Raw genomic sequence first — 17,567 nt, 5'->3', positions numbered from 1 at the left:
CACATATGTCGACAAAATTATCTGCCTAGATAGCGATCGATCTAACTCCACTCAGCAACTAGGCCACCTTGCTCAACCCGGACAAGTAGGCAAAAAGCATTCGAACGGGATTTCGAGTCCACTGCCAGGACGTTTTAAAGTGGTTACATAACGTGAATCACCGACGTTAAGGTATATAGCAGGGAATTCTGACAAGTGTGCTCTTGAACCTATCTTTAGGCTTTGACCTTTTGGGCAGCGTTAAGGACAGCAAAAAGTTTATACAGAGAATAAGGGAGGAAGCGGCAGCATGAAGTAAAAAAGTATAGAGCCACTGAGCCAATAGCTGGTCCTCTTTCTTTGTGTTCCACCTGAATGCGAAAAAGAACGCCAATGGAATACCGTGCTTAAAATTCCCCGTGTGCAACCTCCCTTGTAATCTTATCGCGGCTCAAGCAATTATCTCTTCGGAACATTCGGGTTGAGCCGGCCCTTCCAACAACGATGCAAACCAATAAGAATGCGTCCCAGATCACGTCTGCAAGCAAGCCGCAGCAAATTGCACCACAAGTAGCTTCTATATTTAGGCACTTGCCTGCGGCGTGATTGGGCGGCGCTGAGAAACGTAGCTCATTTCTGGCGAAATTGCTCTGTTGGGCGAAATCAGCGTTACTTAGTACTTCATTTGACCAACATGTTGAAGATAAAAAGACCTGATTAAGCAGTACAGTACAACGTAGAACTGCAAAATGCAGAGCGAATTTTTTTTTTCATTGTTCCGTGCGGCAAATCCTTCATATAGAAGAATTAAAACAAATAAAAACAGCGATAGTGTATATCATCCGTGTGCGGGCTTCACGTTATTTGGGCTGGCGCTAACAGAAAAGAAACTCACCATAAAATTACTAGAACATACGAAAAATCTGAAAGAGAGACAAGTCTTTAAGGATTCCGGCGGCATTTCGCTCCTTAACTGCGACAGCAGCAGGCTGTAACAACGGACATAGTCACCTTCTAAGGAACGACTCCTTTGTGATGCGCCAAACGTTACTTGAAAGAGCTACAGTAAATTCAGCCATAGCCTAGTAAACAGGTACGCGGACGCCACTGCTCTCTCATCCGGCGGACCGCAGAAAGCACCTCCGAAATCGACACACGTGAATATTGCATGATAGCGCAATGTTAGGGGCTTGACGTTAACCGGGGAACTGTTGCTGGCGCATGAGAGAGTTACCCTATAGCAATGTGGTGCCCGCACTTATGGCACTTAACAGCTATGGCGTTGCGCTGCTGAGCGCGAGGTCGTGGAATCGAATCCCGGCCAGTGCGGCCGCATTCCGATGTGGGCGACAAGCAAGAACGCCCTCGTACCATGCATTTCGTGATCATTAAAGAAACCCCAGGCGCCGAAAATTGATGTGAAGTCTCCCGCTACGGCGTCCCTCATAATCCGATCGTGGTTTCGGCACACCAAGCTGCAGAATGTAATATTTAGTAGTGTGGGGGCCAAAGCTACGATATGAAAATTAATGTTCCCTGGTAACGAGCGTAATGACAAAGATAAGACGGGAGAAACGGATACATAGAAATAGCTGATCTCCACATACGCGGCTCGTTAGCAGATTGAGTGATCTCGACTGAAGCTATCCGAAGGAAGCTGCCTTGCCCTATAACTCGGCTCTTTGCGCTGCAGCGACACGTCGCTCGCACGGCAGCTCGGCTTCTTTTTTGATTGCAGTTATATGGATGTTCCAAGCGCGTTCTGCCGTCGCCATCGCCGTGATGTTCCCTATAATGTCCAAACACGATAACGCTTTCAGCGCGCGCCGCACGCCGTCTGTGCGAGTGAAACATTGCGAGGGTCAGCCGACGATCGCGTCTCAATCTCTCTCGCGTACCAAGGAGTAAGGCGGAACAAAAGCGCGCCGTCTTCTGTCACGCGCAAGGCACGTGGGGGGGGGGGGGGGGGCGAGGCGAGGGGCATTAAACTCAGGCAGCATCTGCATACGGCGCGGCCGCGCAAGCACTTTTTCTTGCAACTGCTCAGGGAGGTAGAAAAAGTGTCACCCACGCGTGCTTCATCTTCAAAGCTATATGCGAGTGCTTGTAGTACTGCTAGCTTCGTCAGCGCTGTGTTATCGATGTTTAGTTCGCGCTGTAGCCCCGAGAGGCCGCATGAAGGTCAATTCGCTCTCTGCTGCTGCCGCGCTTGCTTAGCTCAGCGTTTTGACAGCAAGTTTCCGCGGTCATTGAGCGACGTGTCTTCATGTTGACTTGTGCGCTCGTGACAGCGTGCTTGTTATTTAATTTCTAAGCGAATTACACGTCCGATAAAACTAATATGCTTATTTCGTCTACCGGCCCACTATTTAGCTATCACAATGGATGCTTTGCCTTGCGGGCGAAACCGCGTCATTTGTCCCCTGTAAAATACCTGCTTGTTCTGGAGAAAGCTATGCAAGTAGTCTGCAGGAGAACTTGAATTGGCCATCACCGCGCCGACAGCTTCGCTAACATGAGTGGCGCTGGAAACACTAGCGATTCAGAAAAGACTATCTCAGAAAAAAGTTGTCACCTACAAATTCAGATTATCGAAAATGCCTTTATCGGACATGAAAAGACAACACCACCGCTTAAAGCACGGAAAACGACAAATAAAAATGGCTGCGATCGTAATAGTATTCGTCCAAGCTCCCTACTAAGTTAAGCGTATACGCCCTGCCTTCGGAACAAAAGCTCGAAAACTTGGACAAGCCGCTGATACGATGCCTCGTTCCCGCTGACTTCACCTGCGGCTGGCTCGGTGAGTGGTCAAGCAGCATCGAGCAAACCAAGTACAGACCTGTCATAGAAATCCCCCTTTAACCAACAAATCTATTCAAGTTGGGTACGCGAATGTTTACTATAGATTAACAAAATACGCGCGCGCAAGCTCTTTGCAAGTTTGCGAAATGTATTAGAACAGTAGTTAAAAGTCGTGCTCATTACAATGCACAAGCCTGCCGAGTCATCATGGGCGATTGTACAATACAGCTGAGCTTAGAACACACGCTCAGCACCGACTACAGTTAGACTTAGTTTCACGTGCGAAATAAAGTAGGGCACTGAAGATGAACAATGTCAGGGCCACAGTAGAATGCACAAAGCAACATTTGCGGCGCAGGTTGCGAGATAAGGCTGAAAAAAAAAACCAAGAAAAATTTCTGCCGGAGGCCATTACACAAACTCTGACATCAAGTATTTAATGAAGAACTCATTGACCGTCAGATTACGAAAAAAGAGAAATAAATGAATAACTATGCAATTTTACATAGTTCGCAAAGCAATGGTACCGATAGCCGAGCATTAACCTACTACAAGTAAGATTTGTACCTCACGGACAGTAAACTTAGCCGTAAATGTACCAATTTTACCAAAATAAGTGGTGTTTCGGTCCCATACATGTAACTGTACACAGTTCACTCGATGACCGGAAGCACTCACTGTCACAAGGATGACGTGGCCATAAGTACCTGCAGCTGGAAGTACGCGTGCTTTTCTCAAACCGCGCTACCAGACCCGCCATCATTTCAATTGCGTCACTCTTCCAAACTGACCATGACAGATTTCCTATACCATAGTGCATGGAAAGACGGCGCGCGGAAGAACGGCGCGCCATCAATCACGGGCCCTCTTGGCTCGCCCTCATGTACAGATTTTCCGTGGACGCTGGCGAAAAGGCAAATAAATGCCTGACAAAGCGCCAGTACGAAATGCCCAACAAAGTGACACTTGTATCATGGAGAAAGAAATTCAACAAGAGGGCACACTCGGCGAAAACTGGCAACAAGAAACACGTCACGCCTAGTGTCAGCCCAATCTGTTAGTTGACGCGAGCATGGGAAAAAAATAATGGGAAATGAACGTACAGACAATGTTTTATTTTTTTTTTCATTCTTTCCCGATCAAACTAAAATGTTTTGCGCATAAGTGAACTTACACTTCGCGACTTATTTTTCTTGCGTCTCCTGGCAACAAGCTAGCGGCCCGCCAGACGCGCCATATGCATGCGTCATTCGCCAGACATGCCACCGAAGCGAGCGAAGCCGGCTGCGCATGTGAAGCTCGCCTGCCCGGCGACCCGTCTCTTTTGTATGTAGCTCGTTGGTCGGGCTCCCGGCGTTTTCTTGCGTTCCGTCTGCATTTGGACGCGGCACTGCTGCACTAGTGGACTAAAACATGGTGAGGAATTTTGTTTGACAGTATCTGCGACGCACTTCAGCACATTTAGGCTTACTGCACAAAACTGAACCTGTATCGTGACGCAGTTATGGAAAAACAGCCCCGCTGTCCAGGCCTAGTAAACTTGAGTTAATTACACGTACTGGGAGATGTTTGCGACGTTTTCTATGAGCCCAAGCATTATTATAACTTATTTCGGTAGTTTTTGGGCACGCCTGCCGCACCTGGCTTTGTGACAAAAAGCTCCTCGGCTGTGTGACGCAGTTTCGTGTGTACTGAATCTTACCGGGACAAGCCTTGGCGCGTTCTCTGACCCCAGATGTTATTGTAACTAATTTTGTAACTTTTTGGGGCACTTTGACGCAGTTAGCGACGCAGTTAGCGAAAAGCAGCTCCGCTGTGTGTGTTCCGAAGTCAGTTTCGCGTGTACTGAATCTTACTGGGAAAAGCTTGTGACGCATTCTCTGACCCGAAAAGTTGTAATTCATTTCGTAACATTTTTGGATAATCTTGAGGCATGCTTGCCTCGCCTGGGGTTGTGAAGCTGTTAGTTTTGAGTGTACTGAATTTTAGCGGGACAAGTTTGTGACGCTTTTATGACCCTCCAACAACATATACCTTATTTCGGTAATCACGCTTGTCAAAAACTCGACGGGCGATTGCCAAGGTTGATAACACAGGAGTGTGTTGCTTGCGCGGGCAGGACGCGTGAAAGATAACGCCGATGAGCTCAAGAGCATGACATGTCTGTCTTCTGAGCGACTGAAAACCGGCTTTGCACCCACGAATTTGCCTTGAGTGCGACTAGAAGGCATTCTGCGAGAGTGTAACACGTTCTGGCTGAGAGCCTGTGTTGTAGCCACCTCTATGTACTTGGCATACCAACGCGTCGACTGAGGCCAAGTTCTTTTCGAAACGCGCAGTCACCCGTGTATTTGTGCTCTACAAGTCCAGGAAATAATGCTCGGCAAAATAGGGATGCTTGAAAATCGGACATTTTCTTCAGATTATAAGGCATTGTTCAGATTATATGGCATTGTTTGGGAAGTCTATTTGCTACGAAATGTATGTGAAAGGGAATTTATTTGTAATGCCGCTCATTCACCACTTACGCACGTTTCCCCTCTACACGCAATATACCTGTTAGGTCAATATAGCAAAACGATACGTGCTTGTAATTTAATTCTTTTTTCAGCTGATGGCATCTAGTGGAGCTTCGTACGGCAACGACTGCTGCTTACCTGATGCCACAACTTAGGATGAATACACCAGAAGCCCGGAACGAGCATTTATATAGAGCAAAATAAACTTTTGATCATTTCAGAAGACGTCTTGCGTTTTCTTGGTGAAATTGCACGTGACACAGATTAGATGGATGCTTGTAAAGATCGTTCGCAATCATTTTTACTAAATAATAAAACGATTCCGCGCCGAGGCTACGCGTGGTTCAGCAGTAGAAGCGAAAAAATTAAATGCCGCGCCGATCAGCGGAGCCGGCGTGGCGTGTACCAGCTGGCGTTCACACCACGCGCGCCCAGAACCGGAAGGTGTTCATACCATCCAATTGGTGTGCTACACTTTTAAAATGCTTGCACCCTTTGGGGTGTATATTTGTCCCACAACAATAATCGTCATCTGCCTAGCTTGCGTTTCCTTTCTTGAAAACTCGGCGCTCGCTACTTTCCTGTCGAGAATGCTGTGTCACACTGATAACGCGCTTGCCGTTCGTGACTGAGTAGTACCGGGCTCGCAGCGTTAAAGAAAGGAAACGCGGGCAAGAAAGATGACGATTATTGTTGTGGGACAAGATAAGCTCCAAAGGGTGCAAATTTTTCTAAGAGTGTACAGTCAATTCGGCCGCTGGGCTCTATGGGAGGGTACACCCTAGTTGAATCTCTTTCTCTAAGCTTGTATCTTAGATCTCCTGGACTACGAAACGTGGCGCTGAGGTCGTGTATGATCCAAGCTGCGCTGGCTCGACAGGATGCGCCGTGCGGACCGCGCATCCGCCACCGTGCTGACCTGTGTGCGACTCTCCGCGATCGGCGTTACGGAAATCACGAACAAGCACTGCGCATGTGCGGCCGCATTCAAGGCAGTGCGACAGCGTCGACCGCGTAACGCTTGCCCGAGTGTCGACAATTTCTGTCGCAATGACATAAAGCGGGCAATTTCCATTTCCGAACAGCAGCTGCGCGATGTCTTCAAGTTTTCAAAGTTTGTTCTCACTGGGTAACAATCTTCGCTTCCTGCAAACCCAAATGCACATAAGTCCAAAATTGTCGTTTTTCCTAATGGCGCACAGGCCATCGCTGCGTTCCCTATCCACCACGCTCAAGAAAAGACCTCGAAGGTTGTGCCATCTTGAAACACCATTTTCTTGTCTTCAAAAAAACACTAGCTCCCTCATTCTCTTATCATCAGAATTACCGTGTGCTTGCGCTGGTTTTTCAAGAAGCATTGTCGACAACAAAACTGCACAGTCCGGATCGAACTCGGGCTAAGCGTCCTACACGTCTACTTTGTTTGCCTCAGATACATCCGCCTATTGTTTTTTTCAAACAAATAACATTTCTATTTTATGTAAGCCTATGCAGAAGGCGTACGCACAGCAAGGACAGAAGGTACCCTTCGCTTTTGAAACAATGGACAGATTGACACGCAGTGTTGACTACCGAGCGGTTTTGACCAAGCCTGAAGGACACGTGAGCGGACATTTTCTTCTGCTGCATCGTCTAAAGCGCAATGCACTGCATTGCGATTTTGCTTGCCACCGCCTGCTTTGGCTTGATAAACGGACACCGCAATTGTACAAGTAAGTACACTTCTCTGAAGTGCAATATCTGAAGCATTGAAGATGCAATATACGGCCCATATACCGCATATAATCGAAACCTCAACTTAATATACTAAGGAGGGATGGTCATGCGGAAGAAGAAACGAAACTAATTTCATCATAATACATGATTATCAGAAGAAATTAGATGCTTTTGGCGTCGCCAATAAGCGCTATTGACTGGCGAAGCACCAGAACTGCCACTGGGAAATTTTCATTCTCATCAGATACTTTCATTGCATCGCAAACCCTTTTTTTCTCTCTCTAGCATATTAAAATAATGAATGTTTGGTCGACACTGCCCTGAGAAGGAATGCTTTTCGTACAGCCATCTGCATTCTAACAATGCACTTCGCTTCAGCCACAACGATATAGTTGAGGGATACTTGCTAACAAGTCTAACTCCACGCAAAGGGGTGCTGTTGCCCACCTGCATGCTCACGTGGCTCCTAGAAGATGTGCCTCGATATGCTGGACGATTGGTTGATGCAATTGGTGCCTTGGATGGCGTGTTTTGGAAAGAGCATTTGTAGCACTGTCGCTCGTGCTCCCATTTAGCTGCGTGGGTTCCTGTGAATGACGTCACGTCTTAAAGTATGTGTAGGCTACTTGTATAGGCCATCAGCACTACTAAATGACCACACGCACTCTAGCAAGTTCATCAATCTTGGAATGTTTCAGAGCGGCTGACCACTGAGAAGACAGAAAGTATACCATCATCCTGCTGTCGTTGTGGCGTTTGCAGTGTCTGTAATGGTTACTTGGTGGTATAGAGAAATTAGCCGTAAACATTGCGCATGCGGCCAGACCTTATTCTGTACGAATGCAGGAGTGACAAGGGTGTTTTGTGACCGCAATATTTATTAGGTGGGGATTGAAAATTGCACATGTCGGACGATTCTTGTTGGACTGATTTCCGAAGCCCGACAGTTGGCGATCTCAATCTTCTCTTTCTTCTGCTGGTGATAGCACAAGCAGGATAACCGGGAGGTAAATTTCCCTTCTTCGATTGTACACGAAGATGTATCATACAGGCAGACGCTTTAGCTCAGAGCCTAACTGGGAGGCCGCCTATTCAAGTACTTGTAAACCGCAGAAATTATTTTATGAAACAAGCGCTTAACAAATTTAGAATAAATTTTTTGAATTTGAGAGAGACAGGTAAATTTTTTTAACTGTAGCAAGTGGAGCTTAGATTTAGCACGCGGAATGTTTTGCAAATATTGCAGAAATTGGTAATTTTAATAAACAAAAAGAAGGGCTAAGTTTATAACTCGGTAATTCCATGCCAAAAACTGATATCGCTGTTGTGTAATCTTATTTCAATTCACAATCAAAAGCCGACACATTGAAGGCATTATTTTTCAGCTTACCTCAAATTTTTATGGTACTTACGTGAGTTGCGCAAGAGTACTGCCCACAAATAAGTGGTAAAATTTAAAGCCGGGCATATTACTTGAATTTTATGCACCATAGATGTGTTCTTATGTGTGGTTTACAGAACTGCTATATCATTTTTCATTGCTGAGTTGACTTCTTACTTCATAATTTTTCTTAGAAATTTTGCAATGTTTAGCTATTTTTGTAGAACCAATTGAGCGGTGCATTTTTGAATTCAGCTTCATCAGGTCACAAGATCCCAACTTTTTATTGCAGGAAAATTCATCCAATTTGGTGCAGGGGAGGCCTAAAAAACACATGATGTCTTCATCATCTTGTATTAGATAGGAACCCTTGAGCTAAATCTTACTCTTAAAGTTTAACGATAACATGAAAATCACCCATAGCAGGAAATACAAAACTACTACTCGATTCGTAATATTTAAATTGGTGGGCACTCCTCAAAAGAAAAGTGAAAGCTTTTTCTTTTAAATTAAAGAAGTTTTAAGAATCGTTGCTTTAGTGATCGCTTCATGGGAAATAGAAGTACTTAAAATTTGAGCTCAATCGAAAGGACACAATGATGTGGTTGGAATCCTGAGGATAGTATTATGGTTCGACCATAAGCATTCCCATAGTATGAGATGAAATATACAGGTGTTTCAACAAACTGAACTCGAACTACTTAGAACTTTACAAATGAAACAGTGCTTTTCATTGCATTTGGTCTTAACGAAATGTATAATGTGATTTCCCAGAGAACTATTTCCGTCTTCCTACAGCAACCTACCTAAAACAGCAAACTTGTGCTTTCTGCAGCAGGTAATTTTTCTTTAGTTTATTCACTCTGTTTAAAGAGAAAAAGAACACCCATGTACGTTTTACTAAAGCACGCGCAAATAGGAGCCAATACAGGACCATATTTTCCTACTACGATTCTCGATGCAGCACTGCACGGACCCGCTACACGGGCTCGTGGTATCGCTTTTATCACAGCCTTAACATAAGCGACTTTCAATTTAACCCCATTGTCACGATTCGCAGACTGTGGGCCTGAAAAATGCGGCGACTTGGAAGAACCAGCGGTCGAAAAAGACCAGAAGGACCACTTCTGCAGGCCTTCCCTTACGCCCTCCTGGGAGCTGCAGAAGTCTCGTGGATGTGTTTGCAAGAAAGGTTTCGTCCGGAACTCCTGGGGGGAGTGCATTTCCAAGGCACATTGCTGGCGTTGTAAGCTGCGCCAGTACAAGGACTGGCATTCGTGCGCGTCTGGTTGCCCGGCTAGATGCGGCGAGCCGTTGGAGAGGTCCTGCCGCAAAAAGTGTAAACCGAGATGCGCATGCCCGCCGGGATTTGTGGTGTAAGTGCGATTTGAACTACAGTGCCGTTTGTACAAATCCGCGATATTCACCTAAGATGAGGATAGTGGGCTGGTAAACGTCCCGAATAAGCCCCCAGCATCCAGCATGTATACTCATGCGTGCGTGTCCGTCATGTAATTGTGAGACATGCATGAAACGCCCTTCCGGCCTTGTGTTGTACCTATAGTACGATGATACAGATTGACTACATGCATGGACCTTTGATCCGCATGCCGAACTGAAGACCGCTTTCAAGAATTTACAACTTGATCCCGTTAATAATGCGTATTTACGGCCTCACATTGCTTGAGATGCATAAATTCCCTCCAAACTTGGTGGCGTAAAGCAATTTTAGTTACAGTGTACTTTGTACAAATCCACAATATGTGCGGGCTAGGGTTCTCTCCTAGCTGAAAACGCTCTTGAAGATTGCAAAACACCGTCAATGTGCTAGCCTAACACGTAGTGTCTGGTACTGCTTCAGACTCGCAAGTTTTAGGAAAAGAAATTTTCTCCTGGGTTTGTTCAGTTGATTGATTTCACTTACAGTATATTTGTAGAGATCTACAATGTACGTATTTCATCCGCGTAGTGAGTTTAATACTACCTAGAAGAAGCCCGATCCTGTTCAAGGTACGAGTGTAGTTAGTACTGCCTGGGATTAAATGTTTATGTATGTCTGCGAAAACTGAATTCCTGACAAATCAAATAATACAACTCTATATGTCTTTCCACTTCCTAATTATGTGCGAGGTGCATCTTGGTTGAGCAAATGTTCAACCGGGAGCAGCGATGTGAAGCACCATTACACGAAAGCCTAATGTGCTCCATGTAGTCATGAAAAACGAAAATACTAGGCATGCTGTTTAAAGAGAAGGAGACGGTGGCATAAATTACGATGCGAAGCGGTAGATCAACCAAGTTACTAGAGATATAGAACCAGTCAAGCTTGGCAGTTCATGTAATGTATAGAGCTGATAACCGTTAGTCTATTATGGCACAGGAGCGCGTGCCAAGGGAAACAGTCGTGATAAGCAAATTTGATGGTGAGATATCAACGTTTATTATTATTATTATTATTATTATTATTATTATTATTATTATTATTATTATTATTATTATTATTATTATTATTATTATTATTATTATTATTATTATTATTATTATTATTATTATTATTATTATTATTATTATTATTATTATTATTATTATTATTATTGTTCGCCCAAGACACCTGCACCACTGTGTATTTTCTTTCGTGACATCCTTTATGTGTGTATTGTGTACGGGTAAAAAGGGTACAAATGAAATTGTAGTTTTACTGAGGTTGTTAGGAATAACAGCGATGGCATTTCCCAACACGCGTCATAATTTGTGCACCAATAAATAAAAATGCAGCCGAATAAAGCTGCAGCAGAAGTAAAATAGCAGTCGCTGTGCAATATTATTCCATGCTCACGGAAATTTATGCCTAGTTGCCGAGATGTAGTTGTGGGAAGCGGAAACTTCTCAATTGCAGCCTTCGAAAATTCGGCTGCGGGCCAAGGCACGTAAAACTCAAGATGCTCATGGACTATGCATGTCTATGCCGATTTGATTATTAATGTGACCATACTTCATAAAATTTTCCTTCTTTTATTGCATAGTTAGTTCCTATGTTTCTACTTTTTTTTTGTTCTGTATAAAAAAAAACTTACCTCTTAGCTCTTGTGAAATTAACAGTACTGTTAATATTGAACAATATGCGAAGAGGGTTCGAGCAGCTTGATCGTGTAACACTCGCAGGTAACCAAAATACTTCGTTACAAGTCCCTGCCCTCTTACAAATAGTTATACGTTCCTAAAACCATCGTTCGACTATCACACTGCAACATTTATCTAGGCAGAATATTATGACATCATTCACATCGCAGCGGAAAATGAAATATACATCATGCCTGATTGCACTGCCTTTGGTTCCTTGTCGCAAAGTCATCTGGCACGAAAAATATCCTTAACACGCCTACGTGTTCACTTTTTGGCGCAGACGGATGACCACACACTAGCAACGCATGTATCATGAACGCATTCTTGATTAAACTTTTGATTTGTTGAAATGTGCCAGTATGAGAGTAAGTATAGCGACATTAGCACGTATCCAGCCCTCCAGAAATTGGTACTTCTTCTACTGGTATGTAAGCTTCTGCAAGCGGATTCCGAATAATCAATTTGCGTATGCTATTTTAAATGACAGACGCGTGACTGAGACCCTGCAGGAAACGTTAAAAGAAGTGTAACATCAGCAGTAGAGCAGTTTTTAAGGAAGGCAGACCACGAGGGACTTGTTGTAAGGCGAACTACTTAAACTTGTCACTGAGGACAGTGAAGACAACAGAAGTAGACTTGCTCGTATTCTTTCCTGCGTGTCTCGCTTTGTAACGCTTCAATCCATAGTTATAGGAAACCAATAAATGTACAAGAAAGTTAGGTTGTCATTACAAGCGCACGAACGAGACGAATGCTAAGTGTGACACACTCATAATTTCTTTATTTCTCCGTTCTCTACCACAGAATATTACGAGCATTTGTCGCACCCATTGCTTCACCTGGAACTCATTTTGTTCTGCGTGGTGCAGAAGCGTTAAGCGTCGAGTTCGAATGGTTTAATGGTAAAAATTAGAAAATATCTGTTGGGATTTTGCACTGATTCCCGGTTAAAATACTACACCATACAAACAAATGTAATGTATTAAAGCTGCAGACCTTTCGTGATACATGGTTGTTCTGTGACACTGCCCATGTGTCTTAGGCTTTCTTAGCCTCTTTTTTAGCTGCGCTGTACCTGTTTTGCGACTTCTAGATGTAGCGCTGGCGCGTAATGCTGGTGCGTAAAGCTTCTGTCTCTGCAATATACGTTGCCATGCTTTCTTTGGCTTTCTTGCGGCACATACATCAAGGAAGCTTTGAAAGCTACATGGTGGATACGGATATCTTTCAGAGTGTGCGTGCGTCCGCGCCTGCGTGTGCGCTTGTTTTTTTTCAGCGAATCTGTATATGGCTAGCCAATTAGTCCGTCCATCTGTCGCCTGTATGCTGAAAACGCCTCCGGCGCTACCGCATGCGCATGCACCAAGAAAAGAGAAAAAGAGGCGCCCGATTGGCTGCGCCAGTATTGACGTCATTGCTCTCCGTCGCAGCAAAGCGCGCGCGCAACAGTTTAGTACCAGAATATGCAACAGAGTTCGTATGACGCGGCCACGCGTCATACGTGCTCCTGAGGAGCAGGCAGCTTTCGATCAGCAACGGCGCGAACTGAAGCAAGAACGAGCTCTTCCATGTCGTGCGGGTGCTGCAACTCGGGCACAAGAATAGACTCGTGCAGCCGAGCAAAAGCAGCAACTGCGTACCGAGCATCCTGCAGCCGACCAAGTCGTCGTTTAATCAACCGTCGGGATTCATCAACCGGGGCCGCACGTTTCAGCTTTGCTAGTTATTCATGCGTACGGAGTGCTTGGGCGGTGATTTTTATTTTGTTATCAACACTGCTACCAGCAGCAGTACACCTGGCGGTCAACGACACGCGACTATCAAAAGCCCGTTACGTATGCACCCAGTTTGTCCACGTCACTTAACGAACATTTGCTCCCTGACCGACGAGAAACTTCTGCCAATTAATTGCTCGCATTTTTTTTTGCTTTTTGCTCTTTCTGCGCAGACACCCAAGGTTCCGCAGCAGGTGTGTCAAGGCCGATACGTGTCCGCCGAGATGTCCGCGCAACTCGTCATTCCAGCCCTGCGTGTCAAACTGCGAGCCAAAATGCAACGGAAAGCCACCCGAGAGATGTGTCAACCGTTGCGACACGGGCGGCTGCGTCTGCAACAAAGGATACGCCTATTTCATTAGAAATCACCAAAAGATATGTGTGCTTGAGTCGGCGTGTGCCTTGTACGCTCCCCCACCACTGTCTTTCACGTCTAAAGAAATCGAGTCCGCGCGTCGAGAAGGCTTTCGTGCCCACGCGAACCGCCCGGCTGCTGCGGGAACACGCAGAGGTGGAACGCGTTCGCGCGGTCATGCAACAGTTCCAGACGAAAATCTTTCGTTAGATATCCTACAGCCTGGCCCCACAGCTGCCGGTTTGCGCTTAGACGGTGCTCACCCAGGTGATATGCCAGGATTAGGCGGGGCTGCTCACGGTGAAAGTGAAGAAGCCGGACATCTGCCTTTCCCCAGAGAGCCTGTAGAGGCGCCTCCAGATGTATTCAGAGCACATGCACAGCCGCCACGCCCCGATGGTCATCTTCCAGCTGGCACCAACCTAGAGCCAATACGCAACCTCTCAATTCCAAGGAATCGTCCTAACACAAACTCATTTGGTGCAGCCTCACGCATTGGTTTAGAATCTGTGGGAGCTGGTCTCGGAGTATTAGGAGCCGGGGGCTTGCTGTCACGGGGTTCGGAAAGACGTGGTGGAGCCGGCTTTGGAATTCAGCCATTGGGTATGCCTTCGAATGGTGCATCAAGACATGGCGGTTCTAGTAATAATGAACGTTCAGAAAGTGCACACCCACCTGTTCATACAAGATCTGGCGGCCAAGGTGTCGGTATAGAGGGGGAGGGCCTATTGTCATCTAGTACTGAAAATCCAGAGGATAATTTAGGATTAGGTACGACACCACGTGGTCCCGCTGGTATACATTTGCGCTCAGAGCATGGTCACCCAAACGGTAGGCTTGAACTAGGCGGTGCCGGTGTTGACAAAAGCGAAGAAAGTGCACCTTTTGCTGGTGGGCCTGGGGCGGTTCTTCCAGATGCCTTCGGAACGCATGCGCAGCCACGAGGTACCGGGGGCCATTTCCCTAGTTTAGCAGGCGTAAACCCGTCCCATGGTGCCTCATTTGGTGCCATAGGACCACGAGGTAGTGATGTAGATATTGAAGTATTCGGTACACCGCCGCATAGGGGTTTAGGACATGTGGAAAATGACATAGAAAGATTAGGAGGAGTAGACAGGCTGCCAGGTGCTTTCGGACGAGGGGGCGACGGCATTGGCTTTCCGCCATCGGGCACGCCATCCCCCGTTTCCCGAAGTTTTAGGAGGAGCAGTGAAGAGAGCGACGAGCACACACAGCCATCTGTTTCAAATGTACCTGACGGATCAAGTGTCGGTTTAGAAAGGGTGGGTACATTCTCAAATATTAACGAAAGCCACCGATGGGGCACCACAGAATCAAATTCAGCGGGAAATCATTCACTACATATCTCAAGAAACGAAACTGGTGGTGCCGGTGTGGGCACTGGGGGTTTGACGTCGGGTGGTCCGGAAGAACTTGGCGGGCCAAATAGTGGCGAAAGCGAAGAAACTGCAAGTATGCCTAGCAGCATTAGGCTAGGAGGGTACGCTGTAGGCATTGGCACAGGGTATGATCGAGTGCATGGTTTCAACAGGGATGAGCCGTATGCTACAGGAACAGATTCATTTGGTACCCCAGTATTTGGTAGAGAGCGATATGGCATCGGCGCTGTGGGTAGAGGCTCAATTGGTGCTAGTTCACATGGCATTCTACGACATCGTGGCGCCGGTGTCGGAATGCATGAGGCGGGTGCACCATCAGAATTTGCTGCTGAAGATAGTCGACCTGGATTCTCATTTTATCCACCGGGGACAATTACGCATGACTCAGCAGATCATGACGAAATTGGGCTTGATGACAGCGGAGAATATATACACCCATCTCTTTCTATGGAGTCTCGCATGGGCAGCATGCTCGGAGGACATGGAAGTAGACGATTGACTGCTATCGAAGGACATTTCCCCGCTGGTCTGGGATTGCATATGGCAGCTAGACTCCCACTTGAGGCTGCGCCATTAGGTCGGAATGGAATTGGTATAAGTTCAGAGGTTGCTTCACGAATGCATAGACAGTCGCGACATGGCGGCGGCAGTGTCGGAATATACCGAGAAGATGGGTCCTCCAGCCCTATCGCGCAATACGGAGGCAATGGTTTTGAAATGAGCCCATTTGCTTTTGCCACACCCGGTCACGCCACGTATGGTGGGGAAGAGTTTGAGTTCAGCCGAGGGGATGCAACCTCCCATGCTACGACAGGATATGACCGGGAGAGGCTACTGCGTACCGGAACCTCTGCTCCAGCAAGGTATATACATTCTGGTTTTCCATTTCTGCCAACGACTGACCCCTCAGGTTTTAGAGCGAGAATGAATGGGCCTGAGTTAATGTCTGACCCCCGTGATTCACCGTTACGCGCTACCGCAACACTCAGTGATAATCCCCCGGGCCTTTCCCAGGGTAGGACGCTCTCGCGTGGTGCCTCTGGATACCATGGAGCACCACCCCATTTTCAAACAGGGGATGCCTACATACCTCGAAACGCCGAATATGAGCTGGCCAGTGTGAGCGTGGCTGCGTAATGTACGCACTCGGCTAACCGAGCAGCATTTTCCCCGCTCGTTAGCTAATATTATCGAGGTGTCACCAGATTCGCTACCATACAGACCTGACTGGTAGTCATCCTGACTAGGGTGCGCTTGCCGAACTTCTGGATACAGGCATTAGAAATAATCACGTCACCTGTTATGCCACCTTACCAATAAATTTGAATCGCTGCTTGTATTTGAATTGCAAACCTTTTCTTTGCTGGCAACATATAATCTGTGCTTACTTTCTCAATAAGAACTTGCAAACAGTTTAAGACATGTGCCTTGGAGTGGAAAAATATGAAATGGACGTAACTATGGGATGACCTGAATTTGATCACGTCCAAAGTGCATAGTAAAAATTTGAGCCGTAATGAGCGCATATATAAAATATCAACATCGAAACAATTGTGTGATGGCTGTCAATTGGACAAGACCAGCGCTATAATGTGTAAGGAGTTTTGATTTGTAAAAGATACTGCAGACATCGTTCCGACACTACTAAGGCTGGGCGCCGTTTTTCGTGAATGGAATTAAAACGTCACGCTAAGCGTAATGGATAGTTAGTAAACAGTGGTTAAATAACTAATATGTACGCCGCCTACAGCCCTGCCCGGGCCTGACTTTCCGCCCCGGGCCTGACTTTCCGCCCCGGGCCCGCTTTATCTAGCCCGAACCCGGCCTCGGCCCGTGGTTTCGCCCGGGCCCGCTCAGGGGCCGTGTTACTAAGCCCGGGCCCAGTCGGGGCAGGGGTGTTCAGTATTAAGCTTAGCAAGGCCCCGCGTGTGCATGACGAAACCAGGCATGCAACTAAAAAATATATATATAATTTTTTACTTACAGATTGTACCGTATGTGTCAGCCTCATTTTCTCTGGGTATAGTCAGCTGCAGTGTATAAGCACTAAAGGACTGAACGTTTTGTTTTTCTCACAGAAGCATCAGTAATTTATGTGGCCCATTGCCTGTGCTCGTATTTTTCCGCTGGTGCAGGCGCATTTACCTTCACCGTACGATGTGGTCCTATGAGGTCCTTCAGTAAAGCAATATATATATATATATATATATATATATATATGTCTGTGTGTGTATAGGCCCATTTGCGAGCTTCCAACATAACATAAATGAACAATTAGAGACACCCGTTGGATTGGCACTAAAATATTATGATTGTACCGAGAGTTGTAATAGTGCACAAGGCCTTGGTCCGTGGGCTTCGTTGGCATGTGTTGTTTGTTCGCGTTGTTGTGGCAAAGTGCATCTGGCATGCTTCTGAAATAAGGCAACTTTACGCTACCGCATCACCGTTATGTATATTGGACATAGAACTCGAAGAGATTGTTTAGTTTCAAGGTTGTACAACATGTATTTT

The 17,567-nt window shown here is 46.2% G+C and overlaps 1 protein-coding gene across 1 annotated transcript; it reads left to right on the top strand.

Annotated features, from left to right (window-relative positions):
- Positions 1–6,838: 6,838 nt before the first annotated feature.
- Positions 6,839–16,610, top strand: LOC142564585 (uncharacterized). Its single transcript, XM_075675641.1, has 3 exons — positions 6,839–7,015; positions 9,461–9,776; positions 13,472–16,610. The coding sequence occupies exons 1-3, from the start codon at positions 6,946–6,948 to the stop codon at positions 16,188–16,190; spliced, it is 3,105 nt and encodes a 1,034-aa protein (XP_075531756.1). The 5' UTR covers positions 6,839–6,945; the 3' UTR covers positions 16,191–16,610.
- Positions 16,611–17,567: the final 957 nt, after the last annotated feature.

The sequence above is a fragment of the Dermacentor variabilis genome, chromosome 11, assembly GCF_050947875.1.
Source record: "Dermacentor variabilis isolate Ectoservices chromosome 11, ASM5094787v1, whole genome shotgun sequence".
Lineage (NCBI taxonomy): Eukaryota > Metazoa > Arthropoda > Arachnida > Ixodida > Ixodidae > Dermacentor > Dermacentor variabilis.
The sequence above is the reverse complement of the archived record's forward strand: the minus strand, read 5'-3'. Positions and strand labels throughout refer to the sequence as shown.

What these genes read in the sequence shown, in the direction of transcription:
- LOC142564585 (XM_075675641.1), top strand. Translation starts at nt 6,946, where the DNA reads ATGCACTGCATTGCGATTTTGCTTGCCACCGCCTGCTTTGGCTTGATA. An exon ending in CGGACACCGCAATTGTACAA is followed by an intron (nt 7,016 to 9,460) that starts GTAAGTACACTT and finishes CACGATTCGCAG; the next exon opens with ACTGTGGGCCTGAAAAATGC. An exon ending in TGCCCGCCGGGATTTGTGGT is followed by an intron (nt 9,777 to 13,471) that starts GTAAGTGCGATT and finishes CTTTCTGCGCAG; the next exon opens with ACACCCAAGGTTCCGCAGCA.